This window comes from Alexandromys fortis, unplaced genomic scaffold (assembly GCF_014885135.2).
Source record: "Alexandromys fortis isolate MF-2015 unplaced genomic scaffold, M_Fortis_MF-2015_v1.1 scaffold_13, whole genome shotgun sequence".
NCBI lineage: Eukaryota > Metazoa > Chordata > Mammalia > Rodentia > Cricetidae > Alexandromys > Alexandromys fortis.
Genome location: NW_026067908.1, coordinates 17,476,805 through 17,500,225, shown reverse-complemented (window position 1 = coordinate 17,500,225; position 23,421 = coordinate 17,476,805). Strand labels below are relative to the sequence as shown.

General features: G+C 37.6%; 1 protein-coding gene and 1 non-coding gene across 2 annotated transcripts; both read left to right on the top strand.

Annotated features, from left to right (window-relative positions):
- The first annotated feature begins 14,877 nt into the window (after nucleotides 1–14,877).
- Nucleotides 14,878–18,478, top strand: LOC126498104 (60S ribosomal protein L26-like). Its single transcript, XM_050136452.1, has 2 exons — nucleotides 14,878–14,959; nucleotides 17,994–18,478. Exons 1-2 carry the CDS (start codon nucleotides 14,878–14,880, stop codon nucleotides 18,476–18,478), a joined length of 567 nt encoding a protein of 188 aa, XP_049992409.1.
- Nucleotides 18,479–21,396: 2,918 nt separating this feature from the next.
- On the top strand, nucleotides 21,397–21,523 carry LOC126498113 (small nucleolar RNA SNORA33). The gene has a single exon (XR_007590775.1). It is a non-coding gene; the product is annotated as a small nucleolar RNA SNORA33 (small nucleolar RNA).
- Nucleotides 21,524–23,421: the final 1,898 nt, after the last annotated feature.

Here is a 23,421-nt window from a genome sequence, read left to right as displayed (position 1 = left end):
TGTCTCAGCTTCCTGTCATGTTCAGAATTAGGCAAGAAAGCCAGTGACAGGCTTCTATGAGACGTATAATCTAAGCAAAGCCAAATTCTGCACAAACGTTAGGCAGAGGGAATGGGTCTCCATCATCCAAGGAAGTGCACAGAAAGCTTTCACCAGCACATCAAGCAAAATGGTCAAGGACCAAAAATGAGAAGCACGGATCAGAAAAGGACGTTAAAACAAGGCTACCCACATATCTCAAAACTGACGGAAAGCAAGTGTATTGATATTGAGAAGACTTTTTTTTAGTAAGAAAATATTCTGAAACACAATCATTCGGATCCATAAAAGTTGGACCTGCAGAATGAAGAAAATCAAAATATAGCAGAGAAATCCAAAGATTTGTACAGAGGATCATGACTGACTTAAAGAGATGTGATGTGTTGGCGCTGAGCAACTGCCTCTCCATCCATCGGTATAAGAGAGGAAGATGGGGAAGAAAGGGAAGGAGCTGGTGTATGGTGTAATGGTCAATGCACAGAAATAGCTGGTTTGGGGAGATTTGATTGGGTCTTCTTAAAACCTACAATACACATGAAATAGACCTGTGGAGGAACAACAGGCAACCTTCTGCTTTCCAAGGCTTCTAGCACACATATTGCTCACCAAGTTTCTCATTCTGAGTCTGAAAAAATGATAGTGGACTTTTATTTCACTATGTATTAGAAGAAAACACTCTAATTGAGGAAGAATATTTTTCTAGTGGGTACTGGTGTTTTCTTTTTCTGTCTTAAAGATGAAAGTGTAGGTCAGAAGTCATGCAATTCGGAAAAATGGAGTCGAGATTCAAATCTGGATTGTCTACTTTATAACACATTTTTATTACTTTAAGAGAAATGAAACTATGTCATAAACAAATCAAACTTTACCCATTGCCCTTATTTTAAGAAAGTGAAGTCAGAGCACTTGTTCAGAAAATTGAAATTAAGCACTAACATCGTGTTTTGCCTTTCTGCTATTCTTGACAGCGAGAGTGAAGGCAAAGCCACGGGTTTCTTATGACAAAAAACCCACTTCTTTTTTTCCTTGTCTAAATAGTGCTTTGATGGTTACTGCTCTAATAACATTATGCTAAAGTCTACTGTTCTTGCTCAAAATTTTCCAGCTTCTCCCTTCATGTGTACACGGACTGAGAGCATAATGGAAGGGGATGTTTCAGGGAATAACGGTGCAAGCAGCATAGATGGGAAACAAGAGCCATGCCTTCATGGGACTCTTACATTTCAGTGATTCCATTACAGATTGTAAAGTGTTCTACACCAAAATAGAAGAGTGATAAAATTATATCATTAGGAAAAATCATCTCTGTAAAATCAAATCTTTCTCTTTGCCCACTGCCCAACAACTTGAATATGGTTTTTTGATGCAAACTATTTGACCCTGCCTCTGGCCACATGTGTAACTTTTGACATGCTACTCAGTATAGTTTCTTCGGATATAAACAGAATTTTTCTATGTTTATTAGTATGGTCTCAAACTCACTGTGTAGTCCAGGATACCCTCAAAGTCACAGCAACCCTTGTGCTTCCGCCTCCCTCGTGCGGGGATCAGAGATTTATTCAACCTCTTCTTAACCTTCATCACCTGAACAACAACAGTAGAAATAGAATGGACTTTTTTGAGTTCCTACAGAAATTAAATGAAGCAACACAGACAAAAAGTTAGCAACCGTCTTTTTTCTATTATGAACTTAAGAAATAATTGGTTTTTAAGGGTGATGACGATCAAATCATGAAAGAGAGCAAGTGTTGACAAGTCGAAATCCTGCACAGTCTTGGAGAGAGTGAAAATTAGCACAGCTATTATGTAAGGTAAATCCATGTATAGTTTCCCTAAAAATTAAAAATAAAATTACCATGCGATCCAATAATATCACCATTGAGTATATATCCAAAGAGAATTACGTGACGATCAATGAGACACCTGTATGCCTGTGTTCACTGCAGTGTTGTTTATAGTACCCGAGTCATAGACTCAAACTTGAGTGTCTAACAAAGAAATATTAGAAATAATATGATATATATACATATATGTCATTTGTGACAGATGGGTGAGCCTGAAATACATTACATTGTTAACAGATGCACTGAAAGATAAATGTCAGGTGAGGTTTTTTTTATCTGTTCAAGTAAAAAGCTGGACGCATAAAAGCAGAGAGTAGAATTGTAGGTATCCAAGGTAAGAGAAGAAAAGACTTGGAGAGATGGAGGTAAAGAATATAAAATATTAGAGAGAATAATTTGATAGTTCTATTACAAAGCATGTAAGAGGTTTTTATTTCACATTCTTAAAATTTGTTGCCTCTCTCTTCTCTCTTCCTCCCTTCTTCCCTTCCCCATCTCTCTCTAAATATGTATGTGTGTACATCAATACATACATACATACATATACATATAAATATACATAATCTTTTCAAGGAACTACGTAATAAATTTCTGTTAAAATTAAGTTCCATAAATCAGTTTTTCTAATACATTACCAATTCTACATGTGAATCAGCATGAGATTAGGACAATCAAAGATTCAATTTTAAGCCATTTTTTCTTTTGGTAACCTAGAAATGAATATGCAATTGCTAGGAGTAAACTTATTATTTCAACATGTAAATATGCCTACATTGGTTCAAACTGAGATGATAGAAATATTTTCTCTTTATTGATACTCATACAAAATTTACCAGGACTAAAGAACAAATATTTTTAATAAATATATTCACTCTTAACAACTTGCAACATTCTCTTTCCATTTCAATCTTTAATTTACATTTTATGCCCACCATAAAAATGATGGGCTTCCTGTTGCTTTTTTATATTTATTAAAGGTTGACCATAGTCAAATACTTGAGTATACACATTTGCTTTAATGTATGAATAAAGTAAATTTACAAGTATTGAAATCAACATAAATTTTACTGCTTTTCATTCACTCTATCTGGCCATACATAAGGCAAATAACGGGCTGTTTGTTTTGCAGACAGAAATGACTCACCCTGTTCTACATCTCAACTGTGAATCCATCATTTTGATATTTTTACATTTTTTTCCTATATATTTGCTACTTAGCGGTATATTTTAACAAGGCATATGCAGCAGAAGGTTAAGTTTTCAGTTTAATAACTTTAAGCCCCAGAGAGAGCTTGATACTGTGTTGATTTAGTATCAAACTGCCTTCCAAGTACTTTAAACCTGTAGCTTAGTAACAACCCTGAATGCTCATCAGAGAAGCTTCCGTTGCAGCAGACAGCAGTTAATACAGAGATCCACAGCTTCTCAGAGCACAGAGAATGAGGAAGTGCAGGGTGCTCGGTCTGAATGAGACATCCACACCACCCCCACTCCTCAAGTTGCTCAGGTAACATTGACAAAGATGGGGCAGAAAGACTGTAAGAGCCAGAGGTTAAGGAAGATTGCTGTGAAATAGTCTTCTAGACCTGGCAAGGCCATTGCATCTGTGAACTCCTAGTGGCTGTGATTATCTGTACAAGACCATACAAAACCAAGTCAATCAGGAGTCTAGCATATGCAGAGAAGAGGCTCACAAAGCCTCATTCTTAGTCAAGTTTGGGTTGTTAGAAGCTGCTAGTTAAGGAAAGTTAGTCTTCCACCAGGAACTGGCCCTAGTTAGAATGCCCATGAACCAGTGTATGACCTGATAGTGAAGCATATAAGGACAGCACTAATTAGATTCAGAGGGCTTTGAAAGAGGGACGTGAATTTGGGACAGGGATGTAGCCCAGGGGGTTAGGAGAAGTTGGAGTGCATGGGAAGTTGATAAAATGAAGCCATATTGTATATGTATTTGAAATTCTCAAGGAATAAATAAAAACATAAAATAAACTCCAGGGAAAGGATCTCTGATGATTTTAGGCTAAATTTTGTAGTATTTACTTTTCCACAGTAGACTTTCTAGCTCTAATTCCATCCATAGAATCGTTTAAACCCCTTGTTTCCACATCTATCTTAGCGGATTTTTGGAACTGTCCCACATCTCCCTGACTTCCATATCCCTGGCACTCTGGTGCTTTGTATGTAAAGTACTATGATGGAAAAACAGTGTGTCGCGGAATTCTTAAACCCTCATTAAGCCATAGCGCTAAAAGTAGAAAATTGAGACCTTCTATCTATATAATGCCAGAACTAAATGGGCTTCCTCTCCCTCCTGAGGTGAGTCCTGAGAAGCAAGCCCAAAACTCAACATGGCAGCAAAACATCCCTGTCTGCTATATATGTAGCCTAGTTTCTTCACATGCATTTTGAAACAGCATTAAAATTACAGAGTAAAATATCCATTAAATTGGCAGTATTATCCAGATGTCTTGAGAGTGTAGCTCAATGGTTGAATACTTGCACAAGACACTGGGTTAAATCCATAGCTCTGAAAAACAAAGTCAAAAAAATTCCATTGCACTCCTAGTCACACACTGATTGTTAGAAGCCAATTAAACTTGATTAATTACCTTGATCCTCATCCAACCACAAAATAAATAATTACTAATAATGTTATTACAGATATTTATTAAATGCTCATCACTATGTGCCTGGCACAATACTAGGCATTTTGTATAAATCATCTCAATTGTTTTTTTTATATAATCCACATAAGCAGGTAGCATTGCTTTGCTCTATTAGTCATCTATAAAGTAAGCGTGAAGCAAAGATAAAATGTATATGCAAATAATTTTACTCACTGCATCAGGTGCAATAAGAATTGCAAAATTTGCAATGATCTAGGGTGGACTTGACTATTGTCAATCTTAATTACACTATAAATAATATACTTCGAAGCTGCTATAAAATGCGAATACTGGATATTAAAATCTACATTTAGAAAGCAAATATAATAACTGAAAAGAAGGTGAGAACTTGACATAAGCGTAAAAATATCACTTGAAAAGTAGCTTGGTTTTGACTATCCCAGCCTACTCTTCCACCTACCCCTTTTCAAATCTTGCTGTGTCAAGTGTGGACTTATCTTCTTTAGTCAGACAGAAAGAAAGCTAAAATTGTGCCCGTCCTTTAGCTTGTCTCATTGTTTCATGCAAATAGTTGGGGGAAGAGATGGTGACGGCTGTGTAGGTGGTAAAATTTTACAGTTATGTCGTCGTATCAGGAGGAAAAACTGAGAAAGGAGCACCACTTCTGATTCTGCTTGAATCGTATATTCAGTCTGCACATCCTGAGAGATTCCATGTGCTCTGGAGGATGCTTTCATCTTAAAAACAAAACAAAAAACTGTCCATTTGTGTTGACTCCAAAAAGATGAGTGAACCTGGCAGAGTTGCTGCCTTGCCAGTTAAGCGAACTAGCCATAAACTGGAAACGTTGAGTCTAATTGTGGTCATTAGGATGAGGAGGGAAGGATGATTAGGGCACAGCACTGACAACAGAATTCAGCAGAACAGAAGCCATTGGCTTTCATCTGTCAACTTCAATGTGAACACATGCCAAGTTCCTATTAAGTGCTAGAATGATGCGATAGAAATCTAGACTCAGATTCATTAAAGCCAAAGTTGCAGCTGTCTGAGGACAAGAACAAGAACTTGCTTAGTTTCTATGTGAGCATATGGAAACTTGCAAGAATCTTGGTTCTGGTAACTATATGGTGGTGGGCTAAATATCTTTACTATAAAGGATGCTCTGTTTACTTCAAGTCCTTGACCAGGTTGAAGAATGGGCTCCTTGTCCATATTGCAGTATTTGCCTAATTTCATGTTAATAATGCATATGCTTGTACAATTTTACGGAGGAATATTTTTACAAAATTTACTATGGGTTTGGAGTTAAAGAATTATGTTCAAGTCACAGATGAAATGGCCCCTGATTAGGAGCTGGAAAAGTGTTCAATGGAAAGCCTGAATTCCTCTCAGGGGATCATTGACCTCTTGAAAGTAGAAATAAGAATACGTGGCTACCAACATGGGCAGAGAGAGTTGAGAAAGAATTAACCTGTATTTGAAATCCAAATACACACAGAATATGAAATTTGTGTAAGAAAGCACCACTTGCTATCTAGACAACTGTCTCAAGGAAACACAAACAAACCATAAAGCTCATTTCGTTAATTGCGTTAACTAACCTATCTCTAATGTAGTAAGATGCTCTGGCAAAGCAACCCTGTCCACTTTTGAGACAAGTTGAGGCTGCTGTGAAACATATGCCACCCACAAGAGCCCAGCTTTAATGTGAAAGTTCAGTAATTAGAAAACAAGCAAGTTTGCAGCTTTGTATTAAGTGTAACCTTCTCGATGATTCCTTTACCAGCTTTAATCATCTACCTTCTACAGGTTGAAGCTGTGGATATGAAGTCCATTCTGCAAGGGCTTAGCACAAGCTGACACCAGAGACATAGATGTCTCTTTCAATAATCTGTCTTTTTGTCGTTTAGCATAGCATGTAGCCACATCGCAAGCTGAGGGATTTGAATTACATGCAAAGGTCTCATTAACGGGCATGCAGCTGCAAGATAAGGAATTAACAGTTCCAAAGAAAAATAGGATTGTTTTCTATTAAAATTTGGAGACGTGGCCATTGCTTCGTATGTCACAGATACTTCATGATTTACACTATCCTTGAGGAGACAGCTGATACGCATTTATCAGTTACGTGATTAGCAGGAAATGGAACTGTCCAAAGGAAAATGAAAGGAAGCAACTTGAAACTGAGACTCAACTTTCCTGCCAAACTTTCTAAACAGGAGGGTCTTACATTGATCGTTTTCTAAAGTAGAGTATAACCTATTTTAGAAAAGAGACTTGTCACTTTTATTTGGTATGAAATAACTATAAGCATGTCATTAGGAAAAGACCCATTTGGCCATTTGGTCTTCCAAAGAAGAATCTCCCCACCTCGATGTCTATGCTTGAATCTATATTAGAAAGTTCCTGCTAAGTAATTCCTCTTTAAAAACCCATAAAGCATTAACTATTATTTGAAATCAATTAGTAATTATCGAATTGGAAATGGCCCAATAGTTCATCTTAGAATTTATATAATCTAATATAAAATATTTTCTGAAAAATAACTTTCAGGAAGGATTTTCTTATTTTGATTTCTGTAGGAGACAACAAAAAGTTTCCTAAAGGAAGATTAGCTCAAAGCAGGGAAGAGTTCAAAGCAGCTCAGAGAACAGACATTCACATCAAAGAGGGATGACTGAGGTGAGACCCTCTGTGACCTGAAGTTACTCTCTAGAAACTCTTATCAAAAATGCAAAGAAAGAAAGCAGGAAAAGAAAGATCTGGTCTTGTAAATAAATGACCAGAAATGTGGGCTCTGTGATCTTTACAGCAGAAATGGGTCACAAAGAGACTAAGCTCTCCCTCATGGAGTGTGAGACCAGAACACAGGCAGAAGCCTCCCAAGAGGAAGAGAGAATGACTCACTTGATGGAGATCCACGAGTGTCTGTATCTAGAGAAGAACCAAAGCTGCAGAGACGTTTTTTGTCATGCCAATGACATAAAGCCTGGCTTCCTGAGCACATGAGAGATCAGTAAGACCTGGGAGCTCAGAGCACACATATCTGATTTTTAAAGTCAAACTATAATCTCCCTGACAAATGGCCCTAATTTATATTCTAGCCATTTTTCCTTAAAATTACCTCCAGGACTAGAGGTTTTCTGATCTAACTACACCCTTTTCTGCAATATTTAAGGAAAAGCTACACTATCACCTGAGTGTAGCTACCTTAGTCTACCATAAAAGTCAGTGATATGAAACTTTTCTCCCAGACCACAGCTTTAATGTAGTTATTTCGATTACTTCCAGACACCACAAAGAGCCACTGGAACAGCAAATAAATAGCAGCATGCCACCACTGCTAAATTTATTCCTTGGGCAAATGAATTCTAGAAAGTAAATGACCTTTAGCATTGTCTGGAGCTTCAAAATAATTGAAATAACCTAGTTACCACACACATTAAAACTGGACAAATGCCTGCAATTAGAAATAGTCATCAGTTCAACTTTTAATTTTCTAATATATCCACTTTTATAAAAATGATTCATATTTATTATGTATTAGTACTTTGGAGACTTTGTTTCCACATTTCCAATAACTAAACACTCTCTTGTCTTATAACGTCATTCTATGCCAATATCATGTCACATAACAAATATCCTGTTTACAGAACATCAACCATGGTGTATGTGTGCTTATATACTGTTTGCATTTGATTAAAACTGGGGTACAGAGGCTTCACATACCCTGCCCAACTTCATGTAGCTGCTAAAGTTCTCAACCAGAATTAAAATAACTGGTTCTCTCACTCAAATACTTTATTTTTCTTGCTCTGTTAGAAGACTTCAATTTCATTTGCCTTTCCATCAGTAGAAATGTTTACACTGTATCCAAAAATGTGTTTGTCCCTGACTTGCTTATAGCCCATGCTTTGTTTTCTCTGTGTCCAGTTCCCTCCACTATATGTCATTCCTCCAGTAACAGTTACCAAACGTTTGCTAGTCAGTTGGTTGGAGCAAAGTTTTCAAACCATAAAACTTAGTTGTCTCTGTTACTCCTCTCTACAGTCTGACAAGAAACTGAAGACTTGGTTGGGGAGCCACAAGGAAAGCTGGCAGAGGAAGACAGTAGTCCCAACCTATTCAGGGAAAGGAGGCTCTTTCAAGCAGAAAACCAAAGTCCTCAGTGTGACTGTCAGTATGACAAATCTAATAGACAAGAGACAATTGGAATATTTTTACTGACACAGACGTGCAGGGTTTGAAATCTCATCAGTCATTTGTTCAACAATTAAGAGAGAAGGAGGTTTATCTAGCAAAAGCAAGATATATTGTCCCATAAACAAAATCAGCAAGTACTAGAGAGAAACAATGGGCTTAATACAAACACTAGTTTTACTGGAAAAAAAAAAAAAAACCTGTTAATGGAAATTGCAAAGAAGGGCAATTTGTGTCTAAGTTTCAGCTCAGGATTGTAAAAATTCCTTTGTTGTTGCCTAGTCCTTACTATAAAAAAGAAGGGTTCAGAAGGTGTCCTTTGCCACAGCCTTACGGGCCCGAACTCGGGCTGTGGTCTCAGCCAGCTGATAAGATTTTTGTGCCCCGTAGAGATTTATTATTTTTAATTTTTTCCTGGAATAAAGTTTGCTTCTGGTTTACTAGAAAAAAAAAGAAGTTTTCTCAAAATTGCATGTAAATATGTGTCAGAAAGTTAGCTGGAATTCAAAATACCAAGCAAATATTCTATTTCTCAACTGCAAGAATTCAGACACCAACATTGAAAATAATTTTTCGGCATTCAAATTTTATTCATAAATATTCATCCAAATACTACATAACAAATTATCTAGAAATCAAATTTTTTTCTTTTTTTCTCTTTTTCCTAAAAAGGAAATAAATGCACTGTGAGCTATGAAGCTCAGATGTCCAGTTCATGGGTCTCTCAATTCTTAGTGTCAAATACATAAAAGTTCCACAATCAATGAGATTTTTAACTTTTTTTTTACTTAAGCTAGTTTCATTTATTACTTGAGAAGCAAAAGATATTTAACATTTAAGAAGTACTCCCTAATGTTAAAAAATTTTAGTGTCAATATTCTTAATTTTTTTTAATTTGGAGGGATTAAAACACAATTACTTCATTTCCCCTTCCCTTTCTTCTCTCCAAGACCTCCCATGAGTCCTCCTGATTTCTTTTAAATTCATGACTTCTTTCATTATTAATTGTTACCTAATATGTATATGTATGTATGCATATATATATATACATATATATTTCTAAATACACAATTGCACCTTGTTCAGTCTATATGCTATTTCTGTGTTTGTGATTTCAGGGCTGACCATTTGGCAGTCTATAACCAGCTGGTGTGCTCTTTTCTGGAAAAGACTATCTGCTCTCTGCACTCCTTAGTCACCGCTAGTCTTTTAGCTAGAGCAGAGGCCTCACAAACTTTCCCACATCCATGTTAGCATGTATGTTGGTGTTTTTCTTGTTTAAGTAATGTTTAGACAGCCATGTTGGTGAGACTTCATGAGTGTAAGTTCTGACATTTCTAGGAGACACAATCCCAGTGAACTCTCTGTTCCCCAGACTCTTAGAAAAGTCCTGCTCCCTCTTCCACAATGATCCCTGAGCCTTTGGTGGAGAAGTTGTGTTGTAGGTTTATTAGTTGGAACTGAGATCCACAATTCTGCATTTTGATTGATTCTGATTTTCTACAATGGCCTGCATCTGTAACAAAGAAAAGTTTCCTTGGTGAAAGGTGAGGACTGAATTTATCTTCAGGAATAAGGACATACATTTAGAATGTATAGACTAAGATGGTTTAATAAAGTTAGGAATAGGTTCTAATCCAAGACCTATGACTTTACTAGCCCTGCGCATTTGGCTAGATTTCTAGTACCAGGCTTGAGTTTCTTCTTGTGGGGAGGGTCCAAAGTTCAATTAGATAATTGTTGGTTACCACTATGGTACATCTGCCACTACAGCACAGCAGTGTTATTGTGCCATGCTTGTTGTTGCTGTTCATAGCTATCAAATCTAGGTAGTATCGTTGGTGCTTCTCTTCTATGGATACTTGTGTGGCCTTTTGGCCCCATGAAAGCTAATCCTCAGGGAAAGGTTTCCTGTCAAACCAGTTCAGGAGCCTCTGAGCCCTGTGTCTGAACTACATGTCTCCTGGAACTGAGGCTTACTTTGCACACTGAGGGGGTTACCATCTAACCTATGGCAGCTGCCTATAATGTTTTGGGATTCTCTTGGACAATTCTGACCAACAACTCAAACAAGGGCTTCTGAAGTCTGCTTTTGAGGTTTAAAGTATGTGGTCTATGGCTCTTGGGAGAAACACTGACATGCCAAATGGGAAAACTTAATTTTAACTATACAGGTACATTTATACATCAACTTATAACTATTGTCTATCTTCTAAAGATAACTGTAATACACATAAGTCAGTGGAAATAATTTTAAAATACAAATATTCATGTGCCCACATTGAAGATAAAGCCCCTCCAAAGCTGCCTTGTGTGCTTCTAACGTTGAGTATTACAGATGGAAAATTAAGTATGACTATTATGCTTATTTAATGATAGAAGAAAATACTAACTCACTCTAACTTACGTGACTCAGCTTGAATAAGTATTTATTCAAATACTTTATAAAAAAAAACTCTGTTCACAATATATTCTGTCACTGTCATCGATTAGAATTTTGTTGTAGGTAAAAGTATTTGATATACATATGACCTGCATGGATCTGTACCAGATGGGGGTCCCAGTGCTGAGAGAAGAAATGGACCCATCCCTTACCCAGAAGGCATGTCCAATTGATAACCACTCGCAAGTGAGAAAATCAGTTTTCTCCAGCAGTCTCATTAGGATACAAACCACTGTTAAACTCAGGCCCCATGGCCAGCAGTAGATCACCAAAACAAAACAAACCCAATGGCATCTTTCGAGGTCTTTGTCTTATAATTATTACAGGCAGTTTTTTGCCTTACAAGTCCTTTGAATAGTCTAAAATAGATTTCTTAAAGCCTATTTAAAGCTTAATTACATGTTAACAGATCTCCCGCACATCTATCAAATATATGTGTCATTAAATAAATATTGCAATATTTTATCCTCATATGAAAATCATGAAACAAATTTATAAAGAATACTGTGATTTACAATACAAAATTATTTTAAAGATGCTAAAAATCGTAGATCAAGAATGTTAATACTTTTTAAATGAAGAATTTGGTTCTCTCACATAAAATATGCATACATTATACCAGCCCTCAATGTGACCTTTAGTTACATAAGGAAATGCGAACAATGGTTAATCAATATTTATTTTGATGAAAGTTTCAAAGAACTATATTTCTTGCAGCAGCACCCTCCCCCAAAACCCACAAACATTATATACCTCAGGCTTCCTGAGAAAAGAAAACATCTTCATATTTTAGGTGAGATTATTTGTATTTCAGAAATACAACCAAACTTCTGCTAATTTCCAGAACTTCTTAATGCAAAAGAGAAACACTCCAACAAAAGCATTGCCATGGATTTTCTAGAATAGGACTTTTTGCAATAGTTTCAGTTGTTCATATAAGTAAAAAACAAAATATAAATAAAAAGTCAGTGATGCAAGAGAGTGACTCGAGTCGTCTGATCCTAGCATTCATAATACTTTAAATGGCAGAGAAGCCCACACACACATCTATCTCTGTTAGAAGTAATCTGGCTGTAACTTCTGTCTCCAGCTCACAGCAGCTGTCGGCATCATTTGCACCTCCTACTGTGCACATCACCACAGGAGAGAGGCAAAAAATAAGTTTATATTTATATGAAATAAGTAAATCAGGTAGAGAAGAATGCCTCTGTGAATTGACACTCCAGATTTCCCCCTTTGCAATGCTGGATCCTAGAAGTTACCTTTTTGTAGTAATGTTTCCAGCTAGTTAAGAAAGACATGGATAACCTCCAAGGGACTACCCTTCAGTGGCCCTAGCAGACTCCTGCAGCTTTGGGTCTGAGTTACCCTTCCCTTGTGACTAATATTAAGGGGAGAATTTGCTACTCTAAGTGTAAGTGAGGGTTTAGTATTATTTCAACAAAATAAGGAAACAGTTTGTTTAGAGAATAGCAAGTACAGCAAACATTACTGTAATGATTTCAGCGTGGAGAGTTTAATTTTAAAGAGACAACACTTGATTATGTTTTCTTTTTCATGTCTATATTAGAAAAACAAGTTTAGCCTCTCAAGATATAGTTCTGTATGACGATGATTGTCTTAAGCAACTCTTTTAAGAAGGCAAAACAGAAGAGCAGCCTGGTTTACTCTCCCACATAGAGGTCTAGGGCAAACATAATCTTCTGGATTCCATGGGATGGGAACTACATTCCTTCCTGGACAGCTTCCTGGACTACCCGGGATGCATGAACTCAAGAAAAGATGGCTAGATCACGGTAGAGACAGCCTGGGACAGGGGGCAGTGAATCTAATGTCTGAAGGGATGCCATACTGTAAACAGAAGGGACATTTTCAGTAAGGCATATATGAGGAAATGCAAAACGACTTATCACATGTGAAATCGATTTGGAGCAAGCTTCCCACAATGCTTGGTTAGGAGTGGAACTGCACTCATGATCGATGCAAAACACAGATTTCTGTTTTGCATCATACAAAACACAGAAGAAAAGACAGACAAGTGAATCAGACCCAATCTATGAGTCTAGAACCTACTGTTTCCCACAGAGGGGTCAGCATTGTGCTTAGCACTGTAATATTTCATTCCCTGTTCTCTTGAATCCCAGAGATCATCTCTTCCTTGTTTGGCTTTCTGTACACAAAATAAAATTCCCCAGGGACTTACTGGATTTAGTCCTGGGTTTTGAATTTTAAAATACTAGATGTTGCAAAATTAAATGAGGAAAGAAAGGAGAAAATCTCAATCAGTCCCCTTTATTTTCTGTTAGTTAGCTATGAAAGTTAGTTAGTTAGCTATGAATAGTAACTAGTGAAAACAATACATCCTCCTGATACTCACTCCGTCTCTTTCTAGGTAGATCTTCATGATGCTTTAGGAATTATTGTGAATGTCACAATCATCAGTCTAAAGCATTTCATTTAGGTTTCACTCTCCAAACCTTTGTTTCCTTCATTACTGGTGTTTATTTTTCATTCTCAAGTGTAATTAATTAAAAAAAATGTTTATCACAGACCTTAAAACAGAGACAATGAGACAAATATTTGCTGAGTGAATATCAATTCACTCACTACCTTGTACTTAACAAAATAGATGCACTTAGTGGCTGTCCTAGAAGATCAAGTAACTGAAATTGAACAGATTTTGATATCCAAAAAGTCATAGCAAATGAAAATATATTTGTGTTATCTTTCTTTTAAGGCCATATGTGTGTATTTACATGCTTGCACACATATACACATGTGCAGGCCAGATATTGATATTATTCATTTTCCTCTCTCACTTCCCACCATATCTTTCTAAACAAAGACTCTCACTGAACTTGGAGATGGATTCAGAAAGACTGAGGAGAAAGCAAGTCTCCAGAATGATCCTTTTATCCCCACCATCATTCCTGGGTTTACACACATGACACATGCCCAGTTTTTACATGGGCATACTGGAATCCCAACTAAAGTCATCACGCTAATGCACAAAAAATAAATTTACAAGTTGAGCTATATGTCCAGCCCTTGCAGTATCTTTTAATATGTTAAACATATTATTTGGCTCAGATGTTGAACTATCTTTTCAGTGCCTTTATCACACAAATATTGTTTAAGGGTTAAGTCAAACATAGCTTAGACCCTGCATGGAAAAGCTCACAATGACTAAGATTCCTGCTCTGATATAGGATTTCACAAGACATGTCTGGCTTTTGCTTATTCTGTGCCGTCATGCGTGCTGATCTCATTTCCTGAAATGTCATGGTATCTTCTTTCCTAGCTTGAAATACCTTCTTCCTTCTCCAAAGCTCACTGCATGGTGATGATCCATGCTGTATTTCAAATCTGCAGAGAGAAAATAGCACGGGCTTTACAACTGTCATCTATAACCATGGTCTGTTACAATAACAAAAAATTCATGCTGAAAATATTGGCAGGCAACTTCTATGAAATAGTGTTTCAGTGAGTTTCAGATGCAAACAGAGGAAGCACTGAAGATGCGAGGCAAGGAAAGTCTAGATGGAAATGCTGGGAAAAGGGACAATGGTTAGCAGTGGATGATTAGGAACCCTTCAAAACGTCTTAACTGAAAATGGTTTCTCAGTCCAGAGGTGGAGAATGTCAGGAAATTAAAGATTTCTGCCTTTAAAAGGACATAAAGTTTTAGATTCTAAAATTTCTGTTCTCTTAAGTAAGAAAGATGCTGTGGATGCTACTGTCAGGGCTAAACCCTTCCAACAAAGCCTTGAAAGCCAGGCAGGTGGCCCACGCCTGGAATCCTGGTACGGGAAAGCTGTGGCAGGCAGGCTGTCGGTTTGAGGTTATAATCTGCACTATGAGGCATTACCTCAAATAACCAAAAAGCAAAAACAAACAGAAATGAACCAAAACTTATGTGAGTTCTCTACATGGAGTTTCGTATACTTCTGCTTTTAATCAAAAAGATATACAAGAAAAATAACAGAACTGGCTTTTAACTGCAGACTGAATCACAGTGCCTGACAAATGGTGCAATTGATAAATTATTAGTTTAGTAGAAAATATTCCAGAAAGAGAAATATCATTATATTTATCAAATACCCATAAAATGCTTTGTGTTTTGCCAAACCAGTATCCAAGAGAAAAAAATCATAAATATAATTTACCCTATTTCAGGGAGCCATGTGACACACAGTCTACAGCTGAAATAGCTTTTATGGGCTACTGTAATGTACTTTAGAAATAAACAACAACCCAGAAATCTAGTCTTCTGTCAGCCGCTAATTTACTGAAGATAAACTTCTAGGAGTTCATTCTTTGCTCTGGGAGAAGCAATTTTCTCACTTCATTGTGGGTTATTTTGAACATTGCAATTTTTGTGAGTGCTTTAAAAATGTGTAAATGGATTATGTGTTTCTATGCCACCTTACACTGCCAACCTTTGAATACCTAAAACGTATGACTACTCCTGACAGTGGTTCACCTGAGCTGTTCCTTCTCTAAAAAGTACATATTAGAGCAGGTAAAGTTGCTAGATATATTTTATGAGTAAATTTTAACGTAGCCCTCAAGAATGGAGACACATATAGAATTATTCCATAGTAAACAGTTTGCATAGTCTGGACCTGCAACTTTATTCCTATGTCTTTGGACTCCAAGTAAAACAGCCCTAAGTAGTTGGCCATATTTCTCTAGCACAGCTCCTCGGTGTGTTCTGTGCGCAGAAATGTATTCTCTAAATGCTCCCTGTCTGATTATGTTAACATTGCCAACAGGTCTCAGTCATCTCAGTTCCCCACCTCTGCATCAGGATCCTCCTCCCAAGACTGTAACTTCTCTTCTCTCCTCCATTGCTTCCAGGCAATACACATAGAACCATTCAAGGCCCACCTAAGATCAATGCTCCACTCTGAGAGCCAATATCATGTCACTATTCTTTCTGAAAAGTTCTCTTTTTCTCATTCAGCAGTGCAAAGATGTCTTTTTGTTTGCTCAAGTGGCAGAAGGCTCTCTTCACCTTTCTCTCTGCCCACATGTGATGGAATTCTTGTTCGAAAGCTTCCTGCTGTGCTGCGATTTCCTTAAGAGCAGACATAAGACACTCCCTTCATGCTTCTATAGCCTATTGAGCACTGTTATTAGTTTTTCTTTTAATTTCATTTTATCAAAAATAATTTTCTTTATAATATATTCTAATTACAGTGCCCCCTTCCTTCTTTCCTCTCAGAACCTTTCCACATCCACACTCACCCAAACCCACACACTCTTTTTTTCTCTCTATCTTTAGAAAATAAACAAGAAAAAAAAAAATCAAACCATAGTAAAACAAAAGAAAAAGGGGAAAAATGTGAAAGTCCTGAAAAACACACAGAGAAACCGTAATATATTAACAAAAGATTGTAAGGTTATGAAGAATGCCCAAACAAATTAGGAGACAAGACATCTTCAAAAATGCCATGGCCATCTATTGTTGGTCATGGGACTGGCCGTTACATGTGATTTGTGTACCTAGAGAGATTCCATTGAAGAAAACTAATTTTTCCTTTGGGAGTGGCTGACACTTAGAGATAGCTTTTAACCAAAAGGAGCTGGCATCCAGTTCCCCTCTCAGCACTGGAGCCCTCTCTGCTTCGGCCCGTGCAGGCCCTGTGCCTGCTGCCACAGTCTCTGTGAGTTCACATGTGCGGCAGTCCTGCTGTGTCTGGAAGATGCTGTTTCCTTGGTGTCTACCCACATCAGTAACTGAAACTTATTAAAATGTATCATTGTTTGCAATCATGCATCTATATTTTAACTAATTATTTTTATACAGGATCTTACTGTGTAGCCTTGGCTAACCTGAAATTTATTATATAGATCAGGCTGCCCTTAAGAGAGGGAGCCACCTGTCTCTGTCTCTTAAGTGCTGGATTTAAAGTCATGTGTCAGAATACCCAACATCTTAGCCAATTAATTAAATGAAAAAGTATATTCCAAGCTAATCATTAAAATGTTATCAGTCCATCACGTATCAATTAATAGCAGGTGTTCAAAATCTATGGTGTTCCCCATTTATAGAAATGAAACACGCAGTTATTTATTCTCATATGGTCAGAAAATAGACAGACATAGATGTTCCCGTGCAAGCTAGTTTCCCAATGTGTTTGCTACTGAAGTTCTGTCTGGCCACAAGGTCATAGCAATCCCTGCTTTAGTTCTCAAGTGTTAGAATCATAGGCATGAGACATCTGAGCCATGATACCCAGCTTCAATATCTATTTGGGGTTAGTAATTGATACAGTCTGCTTTAAGTGCCAAGTTAACTAGTAGAAACATTTTCACTTAAAATTTTATGAATTATGGGAGTTGAAGAGCTGGCTCAGAAGTTAAGGGAACCCACTGTTCTTGCAGAGACCCTGGGCTCAGTTCTGAGCAGTCTTTCATTTCAATTACAGGGCATCTGATGGACGCCCTGCAGTCACACGGTGCATATAGACATGCAAGCCCAGCACTCATACAAATTAATATTTTTTTAATTATGACTTGTACAACAATCTGATAAACTTCTATAAAATACTTAGGAACTTAAACCACAGCATTGTTTTGGTAAATAAATTATACAATATTTATTTATTTCAATACTCTGCCTTCTTCTTGGGATTGTTAGTCTAACAGAAATTACTTCTTAAGTGCCTACCCACCTCTATGAAATGAACACAGTTTAGGAAGTATTATATGCAGACACTTTGCCGCATTTGATTTTATTTGTTTGGGGTTTGCATTGGTATTTGCTGACTCTATCAACAACTACCATTGATGCGCTAGACATTTACTTCTTCTTCCCTGTATTGAAACTAGTTAAGGCTCTTTTCTCTTGCGGCCATCGCTGGATCGCAGCCGCCAAAATAAAGTTCAATCCCTTTGTGACTTCTGACCGGAGCAAAAATCGCAAACGGCATTTCAATGCGCCTTCTCACATTCGGAGGAAGATCATGTCTTCCCCCTTTTCCAAAGAGCTGAGACAGAAGTACAATGTTCGCTTGATACCCATTCGAAAGGATGACGAAGTTCAGGTTGTCGGAGGACACTACAAAGGCCAGCAGATTGGCAAAGTGGTCCAAGCGTACAAGAAGAAATATGTTATCTACATTGAACGGGTGCAGCGAGAAAAGGCTAATGGCAAAACTGTCCACGTGGGCATCCACCCCAGCAAGGTGGTGATCAACAGGCTGAAGCTGGACAAAGACCGAAAGAGGATCCTAGAAAGGAAAGCCAAGTCTCGACAAGTAGGAAAGGAGAAGGGCAAATACAAGGAAGAAACGACTGAGAAGATGCAGGAGTAGGGGCGTCTCATACAGTTTCCATTAAAGACTGATTGAGGGGAAAAAAAGAAACTAGTTAACATGATTTCATCACTTTGACCCAAGACTTTATTCACTTGTATATTACTAATTTGTTATCTCTTGGTATCAGAATTAAGTTCAAACTTTACGTTCCTAAAATTATTTCCTATTCTATGACTGATAATAAGAAGCAAATAAAAGATATTTTAAAAATCTTCTTTTAGTGTGGTGGTTTCTCGGGAAATTCGGGATCAACCTACCCCTGAACCCAGCAATACCACTCTTGGGAATATACCCAAGAAATGCCCTATCATACAACAAAAGTATATGCTCAACTATGTTCATAGCAGCATTGTTTGTAATAGCCAGAACCTGGAAACAACCTAGATGCCCTTCAATGGAAGAATGGATGAAGACAGTATGGAATATATACATATTAGAGTGCTACAGCAGAAAAAAAAAAAAAACCAATGACTTCTTGAATTTTGCATGCAAATGGACGGAAATAGAAAACACTATCCTGAGTGAGGTAAGCCAGACCCAAAAAGAGGAACATGGGATGTACTCACTCATAATTGGCTTCTAGCCATTAATAAAGGACATTGAGCCTATAATTCTTGATCCTAGAGAAGCTAAATAAGAGGGTGAACCCAAAGAAAAACATATCGTTATTCTCCTGGATATTAACCTTCATCAGGCAATGAAAGGAGACAGAGACAGAGACCCACATTGGAGCACAGGACCGAAATCTCAAGGTCCAAATCAGGAGCAGAAGGAGAGAGAGCACAAGCAAGGAACTCAGGACCGCGAGGAGTGCACCCACATACTGAGACAATGGAGATGTACTATCGGGAACTCACCAAGGCCAGATGGACTGGGTCTGAATAACCATGGGATAAAACCGGACTCGCTGAACATAGCAGACAATGAGGACTGCTGAGAAGTCTAGAACAATGGCACTGGGTTTTGATCCTACTGAACGTACTGGCTTTGTGGGAGCCTAGGCAGTTTGGATGCTCACCTTACTAGACCTGGAAGGAGGTGGGAGGTCCTTGGACTTCCCACAGGGCAGGAAACCCTCACTGCTCTTTGGGCTGATGAGGGAGGGGGACTTAATTGTGAGAGGGGGAGGGAAATGGGAGGCGGTGGCAGGGAGGAGGCAGAAATCTTTAATAAATAAATTAATTAAAAAATCTTCTTTTAGAATATTGAAACATGTTAATAAGTGTTCAGTTGAATGAAGGACCTTACCTAAAGATCCTTAATCAAAACATTTCCTTGATTTCCTCTCTTAGGAGTCTGGCTTAGGAAAGCCTTGTTCACAGTCTAGTCCACTTACAACAACTATGGATGTATGTAAACTTCAGACAGGAACCTCTTGATTCTAAGGAGCAAAGATTTTTTCCATATAGTCAAATAATGTGACTCTGGATATAAACAGTGTATTGTCAGAGAATGACCAGGCTATGTCACAATTGGATACCTGAAGAAGCTCAGAAGTCAAGCACGTGGATCCAAATTCTATCTCCATTACTTTATAAAAACAAAAAAATTAGCCAATCTTTCTAGTAAATAATCTCTAGTATTCTATAAAACATATTTGATTTATAAGTATCAATTAATACCAAATTTATAGCTTATAAAACTTAATAGCACATAAAAATTATAGATGAAAAACACCATTTTGATGCTATAAAATGTCAAAGAAATAATGAAACTTTATCATCCTTTTATAGACTATTAGAAAATCTTGGCAGGCCTCCATAGAACCCTGAACCCTACTTCAAGAATGTTTTCTTTAAAGAGTAATAAACACAAGAGGCTAAGAGTGTGGACTCGAGAGTCATATAAACCCATGCTCTAGCAAAAGTGATCTGCATGCCTTTAGGCAATGTATTTGACGCCACATATTTCCTCACACATGAGGTGGTAATTGCAGAATCTTCTCCCTAGGCTTATGAGGAGGAACACATGGTGTCTGTGTTTAGTGCATTGACTATTCACATAGCATCTCTTACTTCCATTGGGTACATCCTAGAGTCAACAAAACTTCCCACCTAAAAATCATCTCTGCTCTCTACCTTGATGCCACTTCTTTATTGAGAATCAACACTACCTCTCTTGAAATAAAATATTCAAGGTAGGTATTATATCTGAAAATTTGTCTGTAATATCAAAATGACATAAAAATGATATAAAATTTTTGATATTGTTATCATAGTGGTGATAACTACAAAAGTACCTATTCTTCAATTATCATTATGTATTTTGGATCTGATATTCTTTGAAGTCCATAAAATTAAAGACAGTACACCTTGTTGTGTTATGAAGATCATGTTTTATAATTGTTGCTTCCTGGGTGTGATGACTAATGTTAATTGTCAACTTGATATGTCTGGAAAGAGGGACCCTCAGTTGAAGAATTACCTCCATCAGATGGCCATATGGACATGTCTAGGAGAAATTTTCTCAAATCCTAATTGACATCGTAGAACATAGCCTTGTGAATAGTACCATCTCTACAGTTGGGCCTGGCCTGTTCAAGAAAGGTACCTGAGCAGACCAGGTGGTAAGCCAGGTGAAACAAGCCATGTGGAGCAAGCTGGTAAGCAGCACTCCTTCATGGATTCTGCTTTAAGCTCTTGCCTTGATTCCTGCCTTGGTTTCTCTTGATGATAGACAAATAGATCCCTTCTTAACCACCTTTGTGTTTGATCAGAATGCTTTATACTAGCAGGAGAAAGCAAAATAGAACACTGAGCTGGAAAGACACATGTAAAACTGACAACATATCCAATAATAAAATGATTTGATCATGATTTCGTATTGTTTTCCTCATGAAACAAATTCATCTTCCTGTAGCATTCATGATGCTCTCTGATCCAATCCAGACAAGCATTTCAAAAAAAAGCTTTATGAAGCCAATCAATCTGCTTATCTCAATGTGCTTGTGCAAAAAATTAGAGAAGGTGGGCAATGGTGATACCATGTTATGAGCCTTAAGGACAGTTGAAGTCTTTAAGGTCCCTGAAAATGGCAACAGTATTATAATGGTGGGAAGCACTTAAGATTGAAATAGTTGTAGTTAAAAGAACTTAATATTGAACAAATAATTTACATCTAATTTTTAAAAACTTTAAAAGTTCTATGAATCTTTAGCACTGAAGTTCCAACTTTCCAAATTCCAGACACAAGATAGATGTTGGGAAAAGCACACCTATATATCACTCTCTCTGTCAAAGACTCCTAAGACCAATAACCTCATGCTAAGCCTTAGCACACAAATTGGGAGGATATTGCTAAAGCTGCAAAGGAAGATGAACAGACATCATAAAGATTGGAAGTTTTAAGAGTTTTAAGGGTATGAATCACAGAGAAGATTATCCCTGATTCTACTTCCCCATCCTAGAAATGAGAAGATTAAGCAAGATCACACCAACACCATATTAGGCCTTTTCAGATCTTCTGAGGAAGGAAACAGATTGCGCCTGATGAGGTAGTTGAATATAGGGAGAACATAATTCAAAGGAGCTCATTGACTAAAGTTGAATAAAGGACTAGACCCCAGGCAATACAAGACAATTTTCTCTGCAGAGAAGCTTGCTAGACCCAGACACCAACGCAATACATTCATTTTTCTTGGACTAGTTTAGGAGAAGGGAGCATATGCAAAGACTTCAGAATTTAAGGCGACAAATATTGAAATGGATGATAATTAGCATATGTGGCTGCAGATTTAAATGGTATATTCTTTCACTATAATATTAATGATCACCATGTCTTTGTTTCTAGGCTCTGAGGGATGAAAGAAGGAACAGGATAGAATTTCTTCCTAAATCACTGAGAAGCAAACTGTTTGAGTTCATTTTTCAATGTGAATTTTGAAAAGACTAAAATAATGCCAGCAATGATATAGGAAGTGAATAAGGACTGGATTACAGCAAAACACAGATGAATAAGTGCTGGGAGAGTTCATAGCCTCACAATGCACCTTGCATCAAGGTCAAGTGTTATTACTTAAGTGACTCTTGTATACATACTTAATCTGTGTGCATCTGAACTAAAAGTGATTTTCAAAATGTAAGTCTAAGGAGTATTAGAGATCTATTTCACTTCTGAAACTCATTTCACAATTATAAATACAGAATTACTGGCTTGAACTGAGAATAAAACAATTTGAATGCATAGGTATTTGTGGAATGTTAGAAACTAAGACCTCAGACCCAGATATCTTTTTATGATTCTGAAGAAAGGCTTCTATTGAGTAAGAAAACATATACATACAGCAAAGCACACTAAGAGAAAGACACTTTGCAAAGCAGAAAGGAGACTTGGGGTCAAAGTTTTAAAAATATGACTGCCGTTTTCCATAGCCCGCATGCAGGAAGCAGTGGAAGAAGCATGTGGTACCTACATACCAAGCTCTGGAGCCTCTGTTAGCATCATCATCTGTATGAACTCAACCTTCTAGTGGTGTTCAGCGGAGAGCCAAGCTCTAAGTAATGGCTCCTATCACATAGCAATGACTCAGTATGGTTGTCCTGGTAAATTCAGCAACAACGAAAATTGCTCGGATTTCGAGGTTTGATTGCCGGTAGTTCTCATGCCCCACTCCATTTCTGTTGAATTAGGAGTGGCAGGGCTGCGTCCCCGGCACCCGGCCTCCCGCATGGCTAGCTTATGCCGAAATAATTACATGGAAACTGTATTCTTTCAAACACTGCCTGGCCCGGCTAGTTCCAGCTTCTTATTGGCTAGCTCTTACATATTGTTCTAACCCATTTCTAATATTCTGTGTAGCCCGCGAGCTGGCTTACCAGGGAGGATCTTAACCTGCATCTGTCTGGAGCGGGAGAATCATGGCGACTCCTCGACTCAGCTTCTTTTTCCCAGCATTCTCTTCTGTCTACTCCGCCTACCTAATTTTCTGTCCTATGAGGGCC